The sequence below is a fragment of the Eubalaena glacialis genome, chromosome 6 (genome assembly GCF_028564815.1).
Source record: "Eubalaena glacialis isolate mEubGla1 chromosome 6, mEubGla1.1.hap2.+ XY, whole genome shotgun sequence".
Lineage (NCBI taxonomy): Eukaryota > Metazoa > Chordata > Mammalia > Artiodactyla > Balaenidae > Eubalaena > Eubalaena glacialis.
In genome coordinates, this window is record NC_083721.1 from 140,826,604 (window position 1) to 140,846,527 (window position 19,924).

The following is a 19,924-nucleotide window of genomic DNA, read 5'->3' on the forward strand; positions in this document are numbered from 1 at the left end:
CGAGCAGGGGCTACTCTTCGTTGTGGTACACGGGCTTCTTATCGCGGTGACTTCTCTTGTTGTGGAGCACAGGCTCTAGGTGCACGGGCTTCAGTAGTTGTGGCACACGGGCTCAGTAGTTGTGGCACGCGGGCTCTAGAGCGCAGGCTCAGTAGTTGTGACGCACAGGCTTAGTTGCTCCATGGCATGTGGGATCTTCCTGGACCAGGGCTCGAACCCGTGTCCCCTGCATTGGCAGGTGGATTCTTAACCACTGCGCCACCAGGGAAGCCCTATGTGCTCCAGTTTTTAGAACAGAAATTGAAACTGTAATGGTCCCAACAAAAGAAGAAACAGCATCCCATTAATGGGATGTGCAATTAATGTCATAACCAGCATTTTTAAATGGAATATATCAGATATGCATTTCATAGATTAGATGGTTGTGCAAAGTGTTATTTCTTACTGTGGACTGCAGTCAAGACTTTGAAAGGCACTGCTCTGGAACACACTGGCGGCTACTAACATTACAAACAAACAAACACCTGTTACAGAACTGTGAGGGCACGGCCAGTTCCAAATAAAGAACTTGAAAATAGAAAAGCAAATGGAATGAATATATTTGGGCAAGATCTGAAGATCTGAAAGTACACTCCAACCTTCATTTTTTTATGTATTCGTACAAATTGTGTTCCTTTCTTTACTCTCTCACTGATATATTCCATCAGCAGCTAAATGTGGTTTTCAGCTGCTTTTTGAGCAGGACTGTGTTCAGTTATTAACGTCTGGTAAGCAGTTCTCTGCACTTCCCTAGAGGTACCAATACTCTCAGAGGAAGTAAGCCCAGCATCAGCCACACCTAAGCCCACCCCTCCCAAGGGCTAACTAACTAACTAACTGGCTTTAGCCATTTACAAAAGGCAAAAACAAAATCTCACAGGCTCCTAAAGTTTTCAACCCTAAAAGACTGGCTTCTGTTTCAAATAAGAGTATTTGAAATAAGGAAATTTTTGTTTAAGAGTGCATGGGGCTCCAGAGTAAGGTGGTTTTCGTCTCTAAAGAGATGGTTATTCCCAGAAGAATCAAGAAAAGAGCAGTCATATGCATCGATTTTTAAGAAGACATGTATTTTTCCAGCAAATAACGGATCTAATGGGAACTATAAGCATGTTAAGATCTCTGTAATATCAAAATTGTCTTCCTTCATTCCTGGAGCTGGGGGCCAATCTGGAAATTATACCAGTATGAGTGTCCTATTTCCTGGCTTATCCACACTGCTTTTTAAAATCACCAACCTTGGGGGCTTCCCTGGTGGCGCAGTGGTTGGGAGTCTGCCTGCCAATGCGGGGGACGCGGGTTCGAGCCCTGGTCTGGGAGGATCCCACGTGCCGCGGAGCAACTGGGCCCGTGAGCCACAGTTGCTGAGCCTGCGCGTCCGCAGCAGGAGAGGCCGCGATGGTGGGAGGCCCGCGCACTGCGATGAAGAGTGGCCCCCACTTGCCACGGCTAGAGAAGGCCCTCGCACAGAGACGAAGACCCAACAGAGCCATAAATAAATAAATAAATAAAATAAATAAACGCAAAAGTTTAAAAAAAAAAATCACCAACCTTGCATGAAAAACTATTCCTTCCCAGTTCCACTTTGCCAAGTGACTGGTTTGATAGGCACCAAACTGAAGAGTGTAGGGCTATAGAATTTTAAAGTCAATTGAATTATATCATTCACCTTTTTCTTTCATTAACAGGAAATTTTTCAAGCCAAGGGGCCTTCCTTCAGTAGACATAAGAAAACAGGTTCCTTTCTCTGTTGGAATCGGGCAAGGCCATTCACTTGAAACTACCCAGCTTTGCAGTAAAGGAGTTAAAATCGAATGTCCATTAACTCTTACTCTCTGAGAATTCAGGAAAGTTACCTACCCCGGTATACATCTTCTCCTGTATATATTAAGCGAGAGGTTGCAAGCACTCCACAGGACATCTGAGGGGGGTTACCAAAGAAATAGGACATAGTACCCAACCCCCAAAAGTCATGCTTGTGTAAGCTGTTTGGGGAGGTAAAACAACGAAATAACGAGGAAACATTTTGTGATGCAATCCGTCAGGTGCAAATGGCAAACTGCAGACTGAAGGCTACAATCAGGAGACAGCAGTCACAAGGACGAGGAGGCTAAATCAGGATTCTCAGACAGACATGGCTTTTGAGCTTGGCTTTAAGAGACAGGGATGTGATTCGGATGAGGTACAGGAAGGCAGGAGGAGCACGTGTGTAGAACGTCCCAACTTGGAAAACCTGTTTCGTTTTTTAATCAAGTCTTTAAACCTTGTTCTTTCTGATTCAGTTCTAGCTAATGAAATCTCACCTGAGTCTTTGGGGATGTTTGTTAAGTCTTCAATTAGCAATTTAAGTAACAAAAAGAACTCTGGACACCGAAGATCAATAAATTTTAGGAATAAAGTTGGAGAGAGAAGAACACTATAATGTAATCTTCTGTGTTTAGCTGTGATTAACCTTTTATTTGTACAAGTCCTTTTTGAGATACCTGGACCTGTAAAGTTGAATATGTATATCCTATAAATATAAATTCTAAAGGCCTTTCATAATAATTATGACAAAAAAGAATTCAAATTAATTTCCATATTTGAATTTGGATTTCTAATTCAAATTAATTACAGTTTCAGAAGATAAAGACCTTTATAGCTACAAAGATCTTACAATTATCTTTTCCTCCTTTGTGCATAAAATAAATGAATCTATCTGTAAAATAGGGATCAGAATAATTCAAGTTGTCTAAGGATAAAATGACATGTATTTTAAGTTACTTAGAACAGTCGCTGGCACTAAAAACATGCCATAGATGACAGTCGTTGTTACATCCACACATGAAAGCCAAGAGCAAAGCAAGGGATCTGGGAGAAGTGGGGGTGCTGGGCAGAAACGTAAGGCACCATGAGACCAGTGGCTGCCAGAGCTCATGGCAGAATTTTGCAGAGGCAAAGCAGGTCAACACTATTAAATATGGCCGAGATGAGAAGGGCAAGAATGTGAGAACATTAAAGCCGCTTCAGCAGAGTTGCCAGGCTGAAGCCACACTGAAAAGCAGAGAAGTGCCAGGAGAGTGTGAACAAGCAGCCAAGCTCAACCTCAGGAAACAATAAATAAAGACCAGAAGGAACTAGCCCTATGTGAGCACTTTGCCCCTCTTGTCCTTTTTTCTTGTTATCAAGGAATTTTCTTTAGTGTTTTTAAACACAATTTGAAAGAGTTTGGGATATGTTTAGAGACAGGAGAAAATTAAGAGCAGGTGTTACCTCTTCCTGCAGCTGCAAGGGTTATATCCTGGCCCTACCCCATAACCCTAAGGAAACCAAACACGGTCTCCCCAGTAGTGAGGTATCCAGAGTTCACCGGGCACTGCTCTCTAGCACGTGCTGTTTGGCTGGTTGGCACACCATGAACCCAAGCAGCATCCAGCTAGCAGTCACTCCCAAGACCAGGAGAAACAATTCCACTTCTGTAAGAGGACAAACTTTCACTAGTATCTGACTCCAGACATAGTGACCTTGTATTCTTAGTGCAGTGTTTGTGGGGTACTCGGTATTTATCTCATAATGTCTTTCATTGGTGCATTTCAGTCAAGGCAGCTAGAAATGATTCTGTATTTGTATCACTTTGAAATGAAATACTATTTCTTTTGGACAGATGTATTAAAAAGACGCCTCTCCACTTGAAGCAACAGCTTTCTGAGCCATACAGGATACATTGCTCTGGCATTTCTTTCCAGGTCTGAATAATGCTAAAATTCAAGCCCATCCAGTTGTAAAAATTCTAAGATGACAACCTCATGCTGAGGAAGAACGTTTTAAACTTCAAAGGCATGGACTTCCCTCAGGCAGCATACCAGTCTGTTATAATGGGAGAAAGAAATGAAGAGGTAATACATGGAAAAGTGTTCCAGCTAGTTTCACTGGATTCAGTGTTCAGGGAGAGAAACGTCACATGAACATGTTGCAATACACATGCAATCACCTGTTTGTTTTTTTCTTTTTTGGCCTTGCTGTGCAGCTTGCGGGATCTTAGTTCCCCAACCAGGGACTGAACCCAGGTCACAACAGTAAAAGTGCTGAGTCCTAACCACTGGACCACCAGGGAACTCCCCCACATGCAATCACTTTTATTCCTAACTAGTATAGGTAACATTTTAGGTATTTGGTTAATATAGCTAAATCTTTGGTTAAAACAGCTAAATCATACATATTGTAAGAAATTTTCTCATTACCACTTTAGGAGATACTTGGAGATTTCTGTGTACAATGTAACCCACTGTCATCAGGATCAAGGAATACCTAGGAATGTTTTTGCACAAAACAAAATGAAACAAAACAATCAGAATATTTCAATACTGGATTTTTGATACTTTATGAGACTGAATCATTTGACTCTGTGAAAACATTATATTGGGTTGGCCTCAAACTTTTCGGCCAACCCAATACCATCACATGAGCTAGCATACAAGATTAGGAAAACTTTCCAGGTGTGTTGATACATATAATTAGCGCTTCTTGGATTAACTGAAGTGCTGGTTCTTCTTGAAAAACTGCCATGTGTGTATCCAGCCATCACTCCCCCCATATCTTCCTTTGTCTGGTTCATGTGTCTTCCTCGTAACGGGGGACTAAATCAAAGGATGTTGACAGGAAATACAAGTCTACTCTTTAGTGTCTCAATGCTTGCTGTTATGGATACACAGTAATGAGCTCTATTTCATAATGGAGGATGTGGATAAATCTACCTATTAAGGTGAACTTGCTCTGACGTGGAAGCCTTTGAGTAAATACATATTAACATTACTCTAAAAAAAATAGGGTTTATAAACATACCAATGAGAAACACTACGAATTATTGCTAAAATTGCTATAACAACACAGCATTTTATGCTTTCATTAAAAGACTGGAAAGAACCCTCTGTTTTCAGATTTCCTATTCAGTTGTCATTCATTTGTGTAGGATGGGGTGTAGCTGGGAAATGAGGAAACCAGGGGATTCTGTTGGGGATATGTTAAACACAGCTTTTAGGCGCTTAAGTGCGGAGAAATAGCTGCTAGGCAACTGGATATATGTCTGGAGCCTAGATTAGTCTTTGGGTGTTGAGATTATGAAATGTTTTCCTCTTCTATTCCTCTATTTACAAATATCTCCAATGAGTATATTGTACTGTTATAATCAGAGAAATGTTTGTATAGTTGAAGACTCTAGGAAGGATGGCATCAAGGGAGCAATCTTCTGAGGTTCCCTTGTCTTGCCCCCCAAAACTAAGGAAAATGAGGTAAAAATGGTGGGCAGGGGGTCTTTGGTATTGAAATCTGGGAATGGTGACATCCACAAATCCAAGTTCCCAATCACAAAGCACTGTAGCCCTTCAAGCTCCCAGATTTATGCAAGTTGTGTTTGTTTTCTTTTTTAAACAAACTAAAGAAACTGACCCTGTTATGTATAATAACCATAATTCATTTTGTAAAGCTATTTTGATAAGTCGGACAGCCAAGGGGAATTCACTAAGAAATACTGTCATAACTTTACCTTAGAAATATAAATACTGTGCAAATATGTTCTGGTTTAGAAGGTTCTGTTCTTCTTCCCTAAGACTGGACTGATAGTAAGCCTGCACAAACGACACCGCCTGTTTCTGTGTGTTAGGAAAAAGCAACTGATGAGAGGGAAGCCCCCACTTCTCCTGTCCATCCGAGGGGGTGGGAGGGGCAGGTGGATCAGAGAAGAGCAGACTCTGCAGTAGAAACTTAGGTGAGTTGTGTGTGTGGTGTGTGTGTGTTGAGCACAACTCAGATGGGACAACAGATCAGAACACCCCACCCACTGTAAGAAGAGGGAGCCTTGGTGATGAGGTGGGACAGACAACAGCTGGCATGTCCTTCGTGTTGATGATGTTCTGAGAACAGACTGAGTCTCTGACAGCCGATCTGGTATCAGTGGCTTCCATCCCAGAGAGACTATCCTGTTGGGAGACTGGACGGTAGAGAAGATTGATGCCACTTCCTTTCTGGTCCACTGAATGCAATGCATAGGCCTATTCTGCTCTTTGTGAATATCTATGAGTAGGCAATTTTTTTCTGTAAAACCCCAGCGTGAACGCAGTGGTAGCAATATGGAAGTGAATGTGTGTACTTGTGTTCCAATAAAACTTGTGGGCAGCAGTCTGTCATCCCCAAAACTAAATCAACAGCCCCACGTGGGTAAGTTAGGAAGGTATTAAAATAAGCTGTTTCCCTAACTTGTAATACCTCCAACTAATTCATGGGCTATCTAGACCTGTTCCACGAAGAAAGATGCTTATAAATTCTAATGCAATCTTATTATGCAACTATATGGATGAATATGAGAAAGGACCATGAAGACATACTCATTTATAACTCCCTAAAATCGATCTAACAATGCTTAAATATAAAGTTTTTCATGTTTTTCCTATCAAGCATACATTTTTCTGCCATTTGGTTGCGGCCTGCTATATACTGCTCAAAGACAGTATTTTGTGAGACTCACAAGTTGTTTCATATTGGCTTTTAAGATGCAGACTTGATGAAAAAGAGCAAATGGTCAAGGCATTATGGTATTTTATTTATGACCATAGATGACACCAAATTGTCACTTCTAACTATACTTATCACAGGGAAAGCCTTAATAGAAAATTGCTTTTAATATAGTTGAGTGAATTGGTATTAAAAAAAAAAAACGTGTATCAAAGAGCATATTTTGTTTGAGTTCAAAAACTGGAAACACTCAGAAAACAAAAATGGACCTCTATGGTCATGTAGAACAATGTGCCCAATTTCTGGCACTGTGTGCTCTTAATACTGTGAGAGGTGGTTTCTATCTACCTAAGTAGAGCAGTGCAATTACTGCTGAAGAAATACTGGTGTGACCTGGATTGGTGCGTGAAGGCAGTTCAGCCAGGCCGACAGCCATGGGGCCACTGCACACATGGGGCCTTTGCCAGGGTATCTATCAATTTGGCTAGACTTGAACACAAAGGGAGCGGAACGGCAGATCCTGGTGGGCCCCGTGATCTGCACAGGAAACAGCCTACCTACAGCAGAGCAGACAGAGGAAGGCCCCACACTCACATGTACACGGGAACGCTGGCAGGTCTAGATCAGAGAAGAACTTACAAAGGATCAAAACTAAAGCCTCAAAATATTTTTCCTACCCAAACTTCACCACCTAAACTTATTTTGAATGAAAAGAGAAGATTATAGCAAATTTCTTGTCCAGATTTATCACTTACATGGCTTGGACTTAAAATTTTAATGCTTTCTAAAAAATAAAATCCCACAATTTTATGCCCAAACTTACGGCTGCATTTATTCTTAACAGTATTTACAAGAAACTGCACCACACACACACACACACACACACACACACCTTTAGAGCTATCTGGAAAGGCCATCCTGGTTGGCTCTTCAGCTGGGCTTTGAAGAACAGGTAAAAACTCTGATTCTCAAATTGAAACAGAGGAAAAAGTATTTCAAGTTGAAGGAATACTGTCCAAAAAGACCAGTAAGTTGATTGTGTTGGAACATCATGTGTGAGATATGAGGCTAGAAAGATCCAAGGAAGAATTATGAGTAAAATGGAAACGAAAAAAAAACAACATTGTTTGCTACTGGCCTACCATAAATTCTTAATAACTAAAGAAATTACTTTTTAAAAAATCTTACTCTGTCAAAGCTGAGTTTACATTCATTTACTGCTTTACTTTTATCAAAAATAAAAAAAATCGATGCTTGTAACAAGAAATTATTCATATTTTCTAACTACCTCATAATGAGTCAGCCATGGCTTTAATTCATTCTGTGCTAGAAACCTCATCCAACATATCCACTGGGAAAGGACATCACAAACTTCACACTTCAGATTGACCTGTGTCCCACTAAAACTGCTTGGCTCTGGTAATTCTCCCAACAGCTCTAGTAGCCAAGCCAGAAAGCCAGAAGCTGCAGTATCTTCCTCTCCTCCCATCGGGTCATGTCAATGCTCTCTCTTAGAAGGCAGAAATTCCATGTTTTTCTCTCCATACTAACTGCCACAACTCAGTTAGTCCCTCTACCTCTTAAGCTTCTACAATTCTCTAATCAGTCTCTCTGTTTTGTCCTTACAGTCCACCCTCTGAGCTTCCATCAGCATGTTACAAGACAAAAATCCAAACTCTTATCACAGTCTTGAAATCCTACAGCAGGCTCCAAGCCAAATGTCTTTACCTTCACCACTAGGCTCCTGCCTATCTGTCCAGCCCTCACATTATATATACTCTCCTTGCCCTAGCCCCAGACTCCTGTGGTTCTCACCTGTTCCTTCCAGACCCCACCAACACCTCTGCAGAGGCTATGCTGTTTGGTTACAATATCCTGCTGTTCTCGGCTGGAGATTCTCAACTTAAGGCTTGATTCGGATGCCACTAGTTCTAGGAAATTTGACAACCTCCTCCTATGAAGTTATTTCTCTCCTTTGGCTACTGTAGCACTTGGGGCAGCACTTACCACTGTACCACATAGATTTCACTTTGGTTTCCAGAGTTAAGACTGAGAACTTCCCAAATCTAAACCTACCAAAATATTTGCAGACTATTATACCTACATTAATATCAAGGATTGGTTAACCATTATCCATTATTAACAATAACTAACTCTGAAAACCAAACCCCAAAACCCAACAAGAGTTAATAGTCATACCAAGTGCTAACTGATCTCAAGGAAGCTTAATTATCAGAATAATCTGTCTGTCTAGTCCCATACCAGTTAGGATTAACATTTATCCACACCGTGTTTTAGTATGCAAATCAGCTACTGTTCAGATTGCAGCTTAATCTAAAAAGGCATTTCAAAGATTTCCAAATGCCAATCTCAAGGGAAACTTCCAGTAAAATGTGTCCTGGATTCATTTTACTGTATGTGTATTTTTAAAATAAATGTGCAAAGACCACTACTAACTTTCAACAGACAGCCTGTTAACAGTTATATCCTCAGCTAACCCAGCCCATGAGCTCTTGAAGGGCAGGGATGCCACCACCTTTCTATTCCTAGTACATTCTAGGTACTAAAGAAAAGTTTACTGAAATGACAATTAATTCATCCATTTAAATTGAGTGAGTCATACGTAGAAGTAAAATGCACATGAATTGCCAAGTGACAAAGGCAGAAAGCAAGGTAAAGTTAATTAAGGTTCTTAGATCTTATATTTATTGTTTGCCACCAATTCATTTCACTGAGAAGCTGTTATATGGCCAGTGCTCACTTTACTTAGGTACTATATGAAAGAGATCAAAACTTGAAATGACTTCACAAAGATTACCCATGTAAAAGATGTACCTTGCATGGGTATGAAAGGTAAAAAATGTGTTTTATCCTTGTGGGTGTGGTTACTGCTATTAAATGAAGTCTGTGTCCTGAGGGGGTAGGTGTTTTAGGTTGCCTGGTTTCAGGCTGTTCCATTTCTGGGTCATGCAATGCCCAGCAAAAATCTGAGAGAACATGCTCAGCCTTGTTCCTCTGCCGCCAGTTTGAATCATTTGAGGATTATCTACCTAGTTGGTGAATTAAAGCTCCTTTTCTTCCCTGATATTTAATCACTTTGAAGTCAAAAAACTTCATGAGGTAGTCTAACAGGGAAAAATCACATAAGTTAGTATTGTTAGGGACTCTAGCAAGTCCCAGGGCCAGGAAATGGGGAAAAATTTAAAATTTAGATACTAGTGCATTTGAATTATCCATGCTAATTCTGATAATATGCTATGTAAAATACATACACAGACCCTAATTTGTTGTTTTACTATGGGAAATCTGTTATACAGATGTAGTATATCTGAACCGTACATTTCACTTCTTTTTAAATCACAGATTCAATGTACTGTGAGTACTGCCTAATTTCTGTATCTTCAACATCCATATGATTTTAATGTTAACAGTCCCAACTGGAAGAACATTAACTTATGAAAATAAATCATTCTGGGGGAAGGTTTAAAATCTGAACAATAAGATAGGCACATTTATTTCATATGAGTCATACTCTGAACGTAAAATGCAAAGCAAAAGATTGACGTGCACTTCATATTTCAAGTCCTTGTAACAGAGAAGAAAACTCATTACAAAACTTAGATATGACACATCACCATCATTAAAGATAAAGTTGATTAGACAGTGGTTTCCATGTACATTTGACTAGCCTTAAAGAGTAAAGCAGAATACACTGCAGATATCTCAGGTCCTTATATTAAACTGTTTCAGTAACAAGACTCAAAGAATAGGTATCTTTCCTATCGTTCACAACAGTACTGCAGTGCTAACAGTGCAGTTTAATATTGCTGATAAAAACTAGAGAGCGATTTATCCTGACAGTTTAAAAAATTAAGAATAATTATAAAATGCAAAATTCAGTAACTTCAGGAAGAATTAAACATGTCAGAATTTGAGACCCGTTTCTGTTTCAGAGAGAAATATTCAACAGGAAAATGTATTTCTAATTTTGAATTTCTGGCCCAAATTTGCCACACACTCAAAACAAATTACCTATACCTCATCCAGCTATTACAAAAACTGATGGCATTCCAAGAGAAAATCTATCTATTTCTCTAGCACGCCCAGTGAAGCAGAACAAGGCAGAGGACAATGGTGGAAGCAGGAGAGGGGCAGGCTCCGGGCTGTGCTGCAACCTAGGCCCCAAAGCTGCAGATACACAAAGAGTAAAGGTCAGCACAGAATCTTCCACTTATACTCTGCTTCATAAACCATCTGTTTAGGTTTGGGGCTTTTTTATTCTTTAAGTTTACCACTCTATACTTCATAAGAAAGATTTTTTTAAAGTACACATAAAAAGACATTAAGAAGTAATAAAATTCATATATTCAGGTGAGGTACTTAGATTTATATTTAGGAGATGACTTTGTCAAGGTGATACTTGACAAAGTATGTATTGATATTTAACTCTAAAGGAAGGCATAACACATTAACATAATCTGCTATAAATATCAGCCCAACCAGTCTTAAATTTTTTTGACTCCACGACTAAGTGTTAATTACAGACATGGCTACCCTACCTAGAATGCCACTCCACAGCCCTGTATTAATTGTGCTAGACCAAAGACTCATACCAAAAAACAAAAGAAGAAGAAAAAGGCAACCATTTACACTTACTAAGAAAAGCAAACATTTACTTCAAATTGCAGTATAGGCTTTTCAATCACAAAAAGAAAGAAAAGAACAGTGATCTGACAGTGGTCACATCCTGTGCAAAAAACTTGAGATACAAAAATGGTAACACAAGGTAGCTGAGCTGCTTACACTGCAGGAAAAGGAAATACAGTAGCTGAAATATGGCACTCCTGGGAATCAACTTCTAAACCAAACAGAATGCCTTCGAAATGATTAAATTTATTTGTGTATTAGTAAGAAAGCCCCACCACCATAAATAGTACAATATTTAAAAATTAAAAAAAAATCATATTTATCTAGGATAGATTGTATATTTGAACTGTTAGACCTCTTTAAGTGCAGAAGGTGGTTCAGGTTTTGCTTGTTTTTTAAATTAAATAACTGCCCATACACTTTACGAAGTTCCACTCAATCGCAAAAGCCAATTTCAATCAAGGAATATGTTATCAAAGTTGCATAATTTCATTTGGGACTGTCAGCAGGTTAAAGTCTCAAATCAAGTCTTCAACACTCATTTTTAGTCAATAAAAAGTTCAAAAGTTCTCAAATCTTCATTATCCTCTTGAACTTGCCCTTCTAAATGATCCTCAGACTGCAATTCCTAGTTTGCAAATAAAAGAATGCAATATGCATCATACTTCAAGAAAAGACGACGATGTCGAGCTAACAGGCTTCTGGATCTTCTCCCTGCTCCTTTCAACCTTCTTGATAATTTCTGCCACTATGCACACTGACGAGGTGAGACCCAGAAGAAACAGCAAATCTGCAAGAGAAAGTAAGTTGGGTTTTACAATTCTTTAAACTTACAGTTGCAGAGCTTAATAACTTATGTTTTTCTAGCATTTTACCACAGCTTTTAAAATACATTATTTCTCAACCATTCCACAAAGTAGCCACAATCGGCCTGAAATTAAAATCTTGAAATTAAACTAGTTCAACTCTAAGGTAAACTTTAACTTACAGCAAAAAAATACAGTGATTCATAAATATCCAAATTACCTTTAAAAACCCAAGAATTAGAACTAGCATTATCATAAAATGCGTCCGTTCTCACACTTACATAGGAAGATTAACTTTTAAATGTACTGTATGGTGATGCATTTAATGCACAGTCTGTGAAAGAATAATGACTGTCTTCACATCAGCTTAATAAAACTCTCTGCTATTAGGGCTATTTCATAAAATAAGAATGTGCAAATTAGCAAATAAGAATAGGAAAATGTTAGTTTAACAATCAAAATGGTAATTTTAAAGAAGAGCCATTTGGTTTTCAGTGAGCTTAAATCTAGTTTTTTCTTCATACAAGATTTAAAAGTTATAAACTACAATTACTCTGTAACACGTTTTGATTTGCTATCTTTCAGAATCACCAAATATGATTTTGACAAGTGACAACCTACAAAAAATTAACAAGAAAAAAATTACAAAAAAAGTTTAAAACCTAGAGTTGGGAGAGTGACTCCCCTAAACATTTCCAAATGAGAAAACAGAGCACACACATTTTTCAAAGCAAGCCACTTATTTCACTTTTTAAAAGAAAATTCTTCTTAGAACAAATGCATGAGAAAATACAACTCATTTATAATATGTAAATTATAAAGATAACATTGCCCTTACCCAGTATACTTAGGCTCTCGGTCTGAAAAACTTTCTGAAGTGGAGGAAAGTAAATAACTAATAACTGTCCCATGATGGATCCAAGAACTGCGTAGCAAAACATTTTATTACTGCAGAGTCCAATCTCAAACACAGATTTGGTCTGTTGGCAGAGCACAGAGTTCAGTTATTACTCCTTGGTCACAGAAACAACTTCTTTATTATTACACTCACCTCCAGTTTTTAGTAAGCTGGACTGAATTCTACAATAGTAGTACCATGAAATCTCTAAATTTTAACTATCATTTTGGAATAATTTAGATGGAATAGGGTAAATTTTAAAGCAGCTTCTCTTCATCAAGGGCTTTAAGAGTGATGCTATTAAAAAAATAAAGACCACAGAAACTTCCATTAGTCCTCCAAAGCATAAGAAACTTTATTTGTATATGATAATTTTGCTAAATCATTTCTATCATTCATTAAGGTACATAATCTAAAAACCCTTCTCGAAGAATGGACTTAGTTACGTGTGTAGTGAAAAAGTAAAAATGCCTTTCATAAAACAAAAACCAAATACTAAAGCTTCTTCAAAAATTAGTCTAAGTTAATGACAATTCACTGTACTTGGAAAGTTCTAGCATGGTGAATGGTAATAGATATAGTTAAGGATTTATATGGTGCTCTTAAATTGAAATGAACAGTCAGGCCTCAAATGTAGCTAGTTTCCAAGAACAACATGCTCTGAAAAAGTACCATTAGGTTCTAGCCCATTATTTTCTACCAAAGCATTTCAATCAAGAGAAGGCAATCCAGGGCTTCCCTGGTGGCGCAGTGGTTAAGAATCCGCCTGCCAACGCAGGGGACACGGGTTCGAGCCCTGGTCTAGGAGGTTCCCGCATGCCGTGGAGCAACTAGGCCCGTGCACAACTACTGAGCCTGCGCTCTAGAGCCCGTGAGCCACAACTACTGAGCCCGCATGCCTAGAGCCTGTGCTCCGCAATGGGAGAAGCCACCGCAGTGAGAAGCCCACGCACCATAACCGAGAGTAGCCCCCACTCGCTGCAACTAGAGAAAGCCCACGCGCAGCAACGGGGACCCAACTCAGCCAAGGATAAGTAAATTAATTTTTTTAAAAAAAGAGAGAGAAGGCAATCCACCTTAAGATAAAGCATGGGAAGAAAAGAAAATTTTAAATGTCCTAAGCTTTGACACACTGATGGAAATAATGAGAAAAAGTTAATATGCACAAAACTGTTCCTGGACTTCTAACAATACTTGCTTCTATAATGAGGCTAATACCATCTTAGCAGAAGCCATGAGCTTTGTCCTATCCTCAGATAATGTTAACTTGAACCTATCATATAGCTACAGATAATAAGAAAATGAAAAGAAGAAAAATCAGGTGATGACACCTGTGATCTACTTTGATCTCCTAGCCAAGGTTAAGGCTTATCTCCCCAAATGCCCCATCCCTCTTAGGACACATTTTGGAGGCACATGTTTGTAGGAAGGCTATATCCGGGGCTGTAACCATGGCTACAAAAGCAAGCAAAGCTAAAAACCCTGCCCACTTACAACTAGAGAGTACCCTACCCAATTGGATTAGTCAGCTAAGATCACCTAAGCATACCTGGGATCTGGAACTTAGTGCATTGAACATGTCAAAAAACACAAAGCATGTGAAAGTCATTGTTGTATCCCGAGGTGTTATCACATTGTCTCGCAGCTGTCAAGAGGAAAGAAGATTTTCAGCTGGCTGAATTTAATGAACAAATACTACATGCTTTTAAAGGGTTAATATTTTCTTCCTCTCAGAATGAAATAGCTTTAGTTTAAGATATAAAACATATAAGCAACCTAAATTTCCCATACGCCATTTAAATAAGTCACCTAATAAATAGCTGTAGTCTACGTAAAGTAAAAAGTCTTTTCCCAAACCACAAACTGGATATTAAAAGAACTTTTTTTGATGACATGAAAGTAGCTATATTAAAGACTCAGATTTTCTACCTTCTTCCCAAATTTTCATGTTAATTTTTATTGTATCTGATACTTCTCTGCAGATTTAAATAACTCTAATATATAAATCAGGAATTCTATTAACCCATAAATACTGAAATCAAACTATTTTTAAATGTTTTTATTCTATTTTTGAAAAAGCTCTCCTAACTTCCAGCCTTCTGCTTAATACACAAAAATAACTGAGTCCTACTGTACAGAATGAACATTAATAAAGCAGCTTATCCAGTGAGTATACCTCCCTCCAGAAGACAAACAAAGTCCCACAAACAATGATTATTGAGGAAACAAGTATTTTAAGTATCAGGTTTTTGGTCAAAATGCTGTCCTTCCAGTTGCGTGGAGGTTTACGAATGACATCTTTATCCACTGGTTCTACTCCAAGGCTTCAAAACAAACAGAAGAGTGAATTAAAGTTTTAAGTAAGATTTGGATTTATTACATTCACAACTTCATTGATCTCAATTATCCCGGAAACGAAATGTCTTCTTTTGGAAACAAAATGTTGAATCATGAAGAAAACCTTGGCTATGATCACTTGAAAATAACCAAAGATTTTATCACTCTTTCCTTTTTTGTTTATTTGGCACAGTTTGGGAGGGGACTGATAATCAAATTCAAAAAATTGCCCAATTTCATTTACATATAGCTTTACTTATTCCAAATATGGCCTGAAATATATGACCTACCAACTGGACTTTGAACCATCTTTCATGCAAGGAAGTTTCAACTAGGATAATTTGTTGTAATGGTCACTGACATGTATCACTCTGTGTTGGGAAAGCAACATCTAGGGCCCCATTATTATACAAGAAGATACTTAGATGCTTAGGTCCTTCAATACTTTCCCAAAGTCTCTAAGACTGACAACAGAACCTTGGTAACAGCACTAAAGCCAGAGATTTCTCCATTGCAACCTATTCTAAGAAACAAAAAGCTTACTTCGAGGACGGGGACTGCAACTGTTCCCTCCTCTGTTCTCAACTTAAGGCTGGGCATCTAACAGCCTAAAAGCTCAGATCATAATGCATGAATGAGCACTCCAAGAGAATAAATGATATGCTCACATCACACAATTTATAACAAACACGATGCTGCAGAGATTTCCAACGCTATCCATGATGAAGTCTTAGAGCTTAATTATCAGGACAGCATGCCATCCTTGTCTTTCTAATTTACATGAGAAAACTCTCACCTCTGAGCTGGAGGTCCGTCCATAATAATATTGATCCACAAAATCTGCATGGCATTGAGAGGATTGGGAAAGTTCATTAATGTAGCCAGTGAGATTAAAGTTAACGCTGCTATACTCCTATCGAAAGAAAGAGTCATTTTAAAAAATGTGTCAGCATAGTATAATTCTTCCTAATTTTATGAAATCACTTTCTTAGCATTTAAAACTCTCATGTTACTACTGTTGTTTTAAAGGAAGCCCGTATTTGCAAGTAACCTACTGCTTCATTAGTGTGAATATTTTGAAGCTAAGAGTTAACCCTTATGATCCACAACATTTTAATAAAGGACTTTCAAACAGAGGAAGATTTTTTTAAAATTGAGTTCAGATAACAGTTAACAGTTTCAATGATATTTTTGTAACTGTTTTTTGACTACAGAAAAGCCCTTCTACTTTTGGAAAAATATACCAAGAAGAAACATTAAAATTTGACACCCCTTTCTTAGTTATTTCAGGAGCTATTAAATAAGCCACAAAGGTTTATATATTTTGATGATGATACAGACAAATAATTATCACATTTAGAACCTCTTTATCATGCCATTTTTAGATTTAGGACAGAATTCAATTTTCACACTGGAAAACTTTTACATATGAACAACCCTCAGAAATAGAGCCCAGAAGCTTGTAGGCATTCTGCTTGAATTCTACTTTGCAAATAATTTATCTGTAAGACCCATAAGTTTGTCACAACTTCTTACAAACTTACGTGCTCAGCTGGAATCTAACAAAATTTTTAATGTTATTATAAATCCCTTTACCCTCCTCAATTGCAGACCTGAAAGTTAAAAATAAAATTAGGTGAGAAAATATTATCACAGAAAAATAAGGATATATCAATACTGTGGAACTAATTTTGAAAACAAATTTCCAACTGATAAAACACATACATCAATAAGAGAATCTATTATTTTCTTCACATAATTAAAACTAGGAAAAAAAAAAGGAAACACTACTGTTGCAAGGAATTGAAGTCTGGCCTGCTACACTCTACCTGAACTAATTTCACAACACAGTAATTTTTATTCTTAAAAAGACATTTCAACATTAAAATCACATCTTGTGTTTCTACACAAGAGACAATAATACACATTTATAATACTAAATTAATGATCTTCTTTACCCCTCCAAGTTTATTTTTCTTCAAGATACAAGATGCATGCATGGTAAGGGGTTAATTTAATGTAGGTCAGAAATTAAATGGCAATGAGACATATAAAACTTATAGAACTGAAGCCCTCTGTTGCTCCTACACACAATTAGACGTATGTTGTACCAGAATTATAAAAAGAATATGGTTTACAAAGATTCATGTAAATTCTCTCATTCATTTTGCTCAACCTAGGAAAATATGTGTTTTATAAACATATTGCCCTATCTTCCAAGATTTTTATACAATTCTAAGACTGGAAATTAAGTATCTTATATCTTTTTAAGAGCCTAGCAATTCTGGGTCCTGAGGGCCCACATGCTCCACTTGAGGCCACAATGGGTTAATGAGGCACACAGGGCATCACTGAACTAAGACTTAGATCATTCAAGAGGTGATTATCAAGTGACCTCCACCTGAACACTGTGAAACAACCAGCAGGTACTGCAGAAGAATCTTAAAGCAATTAGAAACTGTGGATGAAACAAATCTATTCAAATGATAAATTGCATCATTAGTAACATGAACAATTCCTGACATAAGGAAACAGATATGGATGGGATCTTTATTTATAATACTTACTGTAAGGCCAGGCACATGCTTATTCCTGTGAGCCTGAATTTAACTAGAATAAAGGCCACATGTAGGTTCACTGCTGTATCACAACACTAGTGGCCAGGAAATGCGACACTTGGCTGGTACTCAGTAATATTTCTTAAATGAATAGCCCTGCCATTTATTATGTCCATTCCATACAAATAATTTTCCCCCAAACTACACACTAGTACACAAAATAAGATTAATTAATCTAGTAAAAAAGTTCAGTTTATCCAATGTCTAAAACTGCTAAACTCTTTTCTATGAATGGGGTGCAAGAAAGGACGGGAGGAGACTCTGTGATGTGCATTCATTGAAGGAAAACTTACATGATGGTTTGGAAATCATCATCCACCAGGATCATGTCTGCTGCCTCTTTGCAAACATCTGTGCCAGTCTGACCCATTGCAACTCCAATGTCTGCAGCCTTCAGAGCGACTGCATCATTTACTCCATCTCCTGTCATGGCCACAACCGACCCATTCTTCTGCAGAGACTGGGGGCGGGAGGGGAGAAGCGGGAGGGAGGAGTTCTGATTAAAATGTTGCTTCCACACAGATAAGGGGATAAACAAATCCTCTCTCTTTTTCTTTCCCACATAATTAAAGACTGGAAATAAAACAATCACTTTTTCAATAAACTTCAATAAATATATGGAAGTCTTAAGATAAAGCTTAGAAAAAGCTGCCATTAATATTTCCATGTGTGAAAATTCTATGTGTAAAGCCTGATGAAGAGTCAATTACACAGTTGTTCTCAGGGCAATTTTGTCTCCCAGGGGACATCTGGCAATGTCTGGAGACATTTCTGATTGTCGTGACTTCAGGGATGCTACTGGCATCTAAACGACAGGAGCCGGGGATGCTGCTAAACTTACAACACACAGGACAGCCCCTCACAATGAAGAATTATCCAGCCCACAGTGTCACAGTGCCAAGGCCGAGAAACCGTGACCTCAGTACCATGAAGCACTACTGTGATTAGTAAGTCCATGAACTGATGGTACCATATCAGCTGCTTTGTATATATTTGACTAATATAAATAATCATAGCCCTTTAAACACTGTTCACACTCTCAAAACATTTTTTTCTTGCTGTGTTTATTCAGTTTCTAAGTAATTATTCCTATTCACACCGGGATGATTTGGCTATAGCCTCCTGTCAGAACATATTTCTACATTATTCAAATGTTTAAAGAAGGTTGTATTTGCAGATATTTCCTTAAAGTTTTCTTCTACATCTTCCTTTGCACACTAAATTCTCTATTAATGTTTCCATCTCAGGCTTTAAAAAACCACCTGTTTTGCTTCACAATACTTCTGACTTCAATGCTCTATCAATATTCCCAGTAGTAATGCAAACATAATGAAAGACAAGCAGTAGCATTTTGGATACAGAGATAAAACAGTGTGATTCTTAGACACCCACCTTAATAATTTTCATCTTGTGCCTTGGACTAGCTCTGTAAAATACCGCAACCTGTTAAAACACGGGATACACTAAAAATCTTCAACATTAAGAAATATCAGAATAACCTATGCACTTATAACTAAGAATATTTTTTAAATTATCAATTTAAACTGTATTTTGCCACAGAGATCAAACTTAAGAATATGCCATACATTTGTTAGGACACTCATTTGACAGGGTCATTTCAAATTTTTAGGTACTGTAAGAAATACACAATCTAAACAATTCACCCAGTTTATCCCATTATGTTTAAGCTCTGAAGAGAAAACAGCCTTATTCTTGAAACGTTCAGAGACAAACAAAGGAAAAACTCTCCTGCATCGGTTTCCTCGACACTGACACAACTAAAATGGCCTCTTCCCTTTGTCCTATCTTCAGGAGATTTAAAGAACAGCTGCTTCTCAATGTCCCTCGAGCCTTTTTTTGTTGTTAAGCACTATGAAGTGTCTGCGCATGCTCTTCTACTCAGGTTAATTCATCAGGCTCTCTCTCCTCCACTGTGTCTCCACCTGCTTATACCATCTTCTCTCTCCAAAGAATATATTTAATCCCTTTTCTTGATCCCATCTCCTGGTCTCCTGAAACCCTCCCACTGTGCCCCAGTCATCGACAAATCCCCTGGCCCGCCACTCTTACCCACACTGCTCTAACCTAATTTATCC

At 38.1% G+C, this 19,924-nt stretch overlaps 1 protein-coding gene across 2 annotated transcripts in view; it reads right to left on the bottom strand.

Moving 5' to 3' along the window:
• Positions 1 to 10,162: 10,162 nt before the first annotated feature.
• Positions 10,163 to 19,924, bottom strand: part of ATP2C1 (ATPase secretory pathway Ca2+ transporting 1) — a 104,097-nt gene continuing 94,335 nt past the window's right edge. For both annotated transcript variants that reach the window (XM_061194676.1, XM_061194675.1), the window contains 8 exons: positions 19,221 to 19,271; positions 18,122 to 18,288; positions 16,755 to 16,823; positions 16,007 to 16,123; positions 15,050 to 15,197; positions 14,423 to 14,518; positions 12,814 to 12,955; positions 10,163 to 11,959 (listed from right to left, as the gene is read on the bottom strand). In XM_061194676.1, the coding sequence (XP_061050659.1) occupies positions 11,829 to 11,959; positions 12,814 to 12,955; positions 14,423 to 14,518; positions 15,050 to 15,197; positions 16,007 to 16,123; positions 16,755 to 16,823; positions 18,122 to 18,288; positions 19,221 to 19,271 (921 nt within the window). In that variant the 3' untranslated portion in view covers positions 10,163 to 11,828. The remainder of the gene's footprint in view (positions 11,960 to 12,813; positions 12,956 to 14,422; positions 14,519 to 15,049; positions 15,198 to 16,006; positions 16,124 to 16,754; positions 16,824 to 18,121; positions 18,289 to 19,220; positions 19,272 to 19,924) is intronic.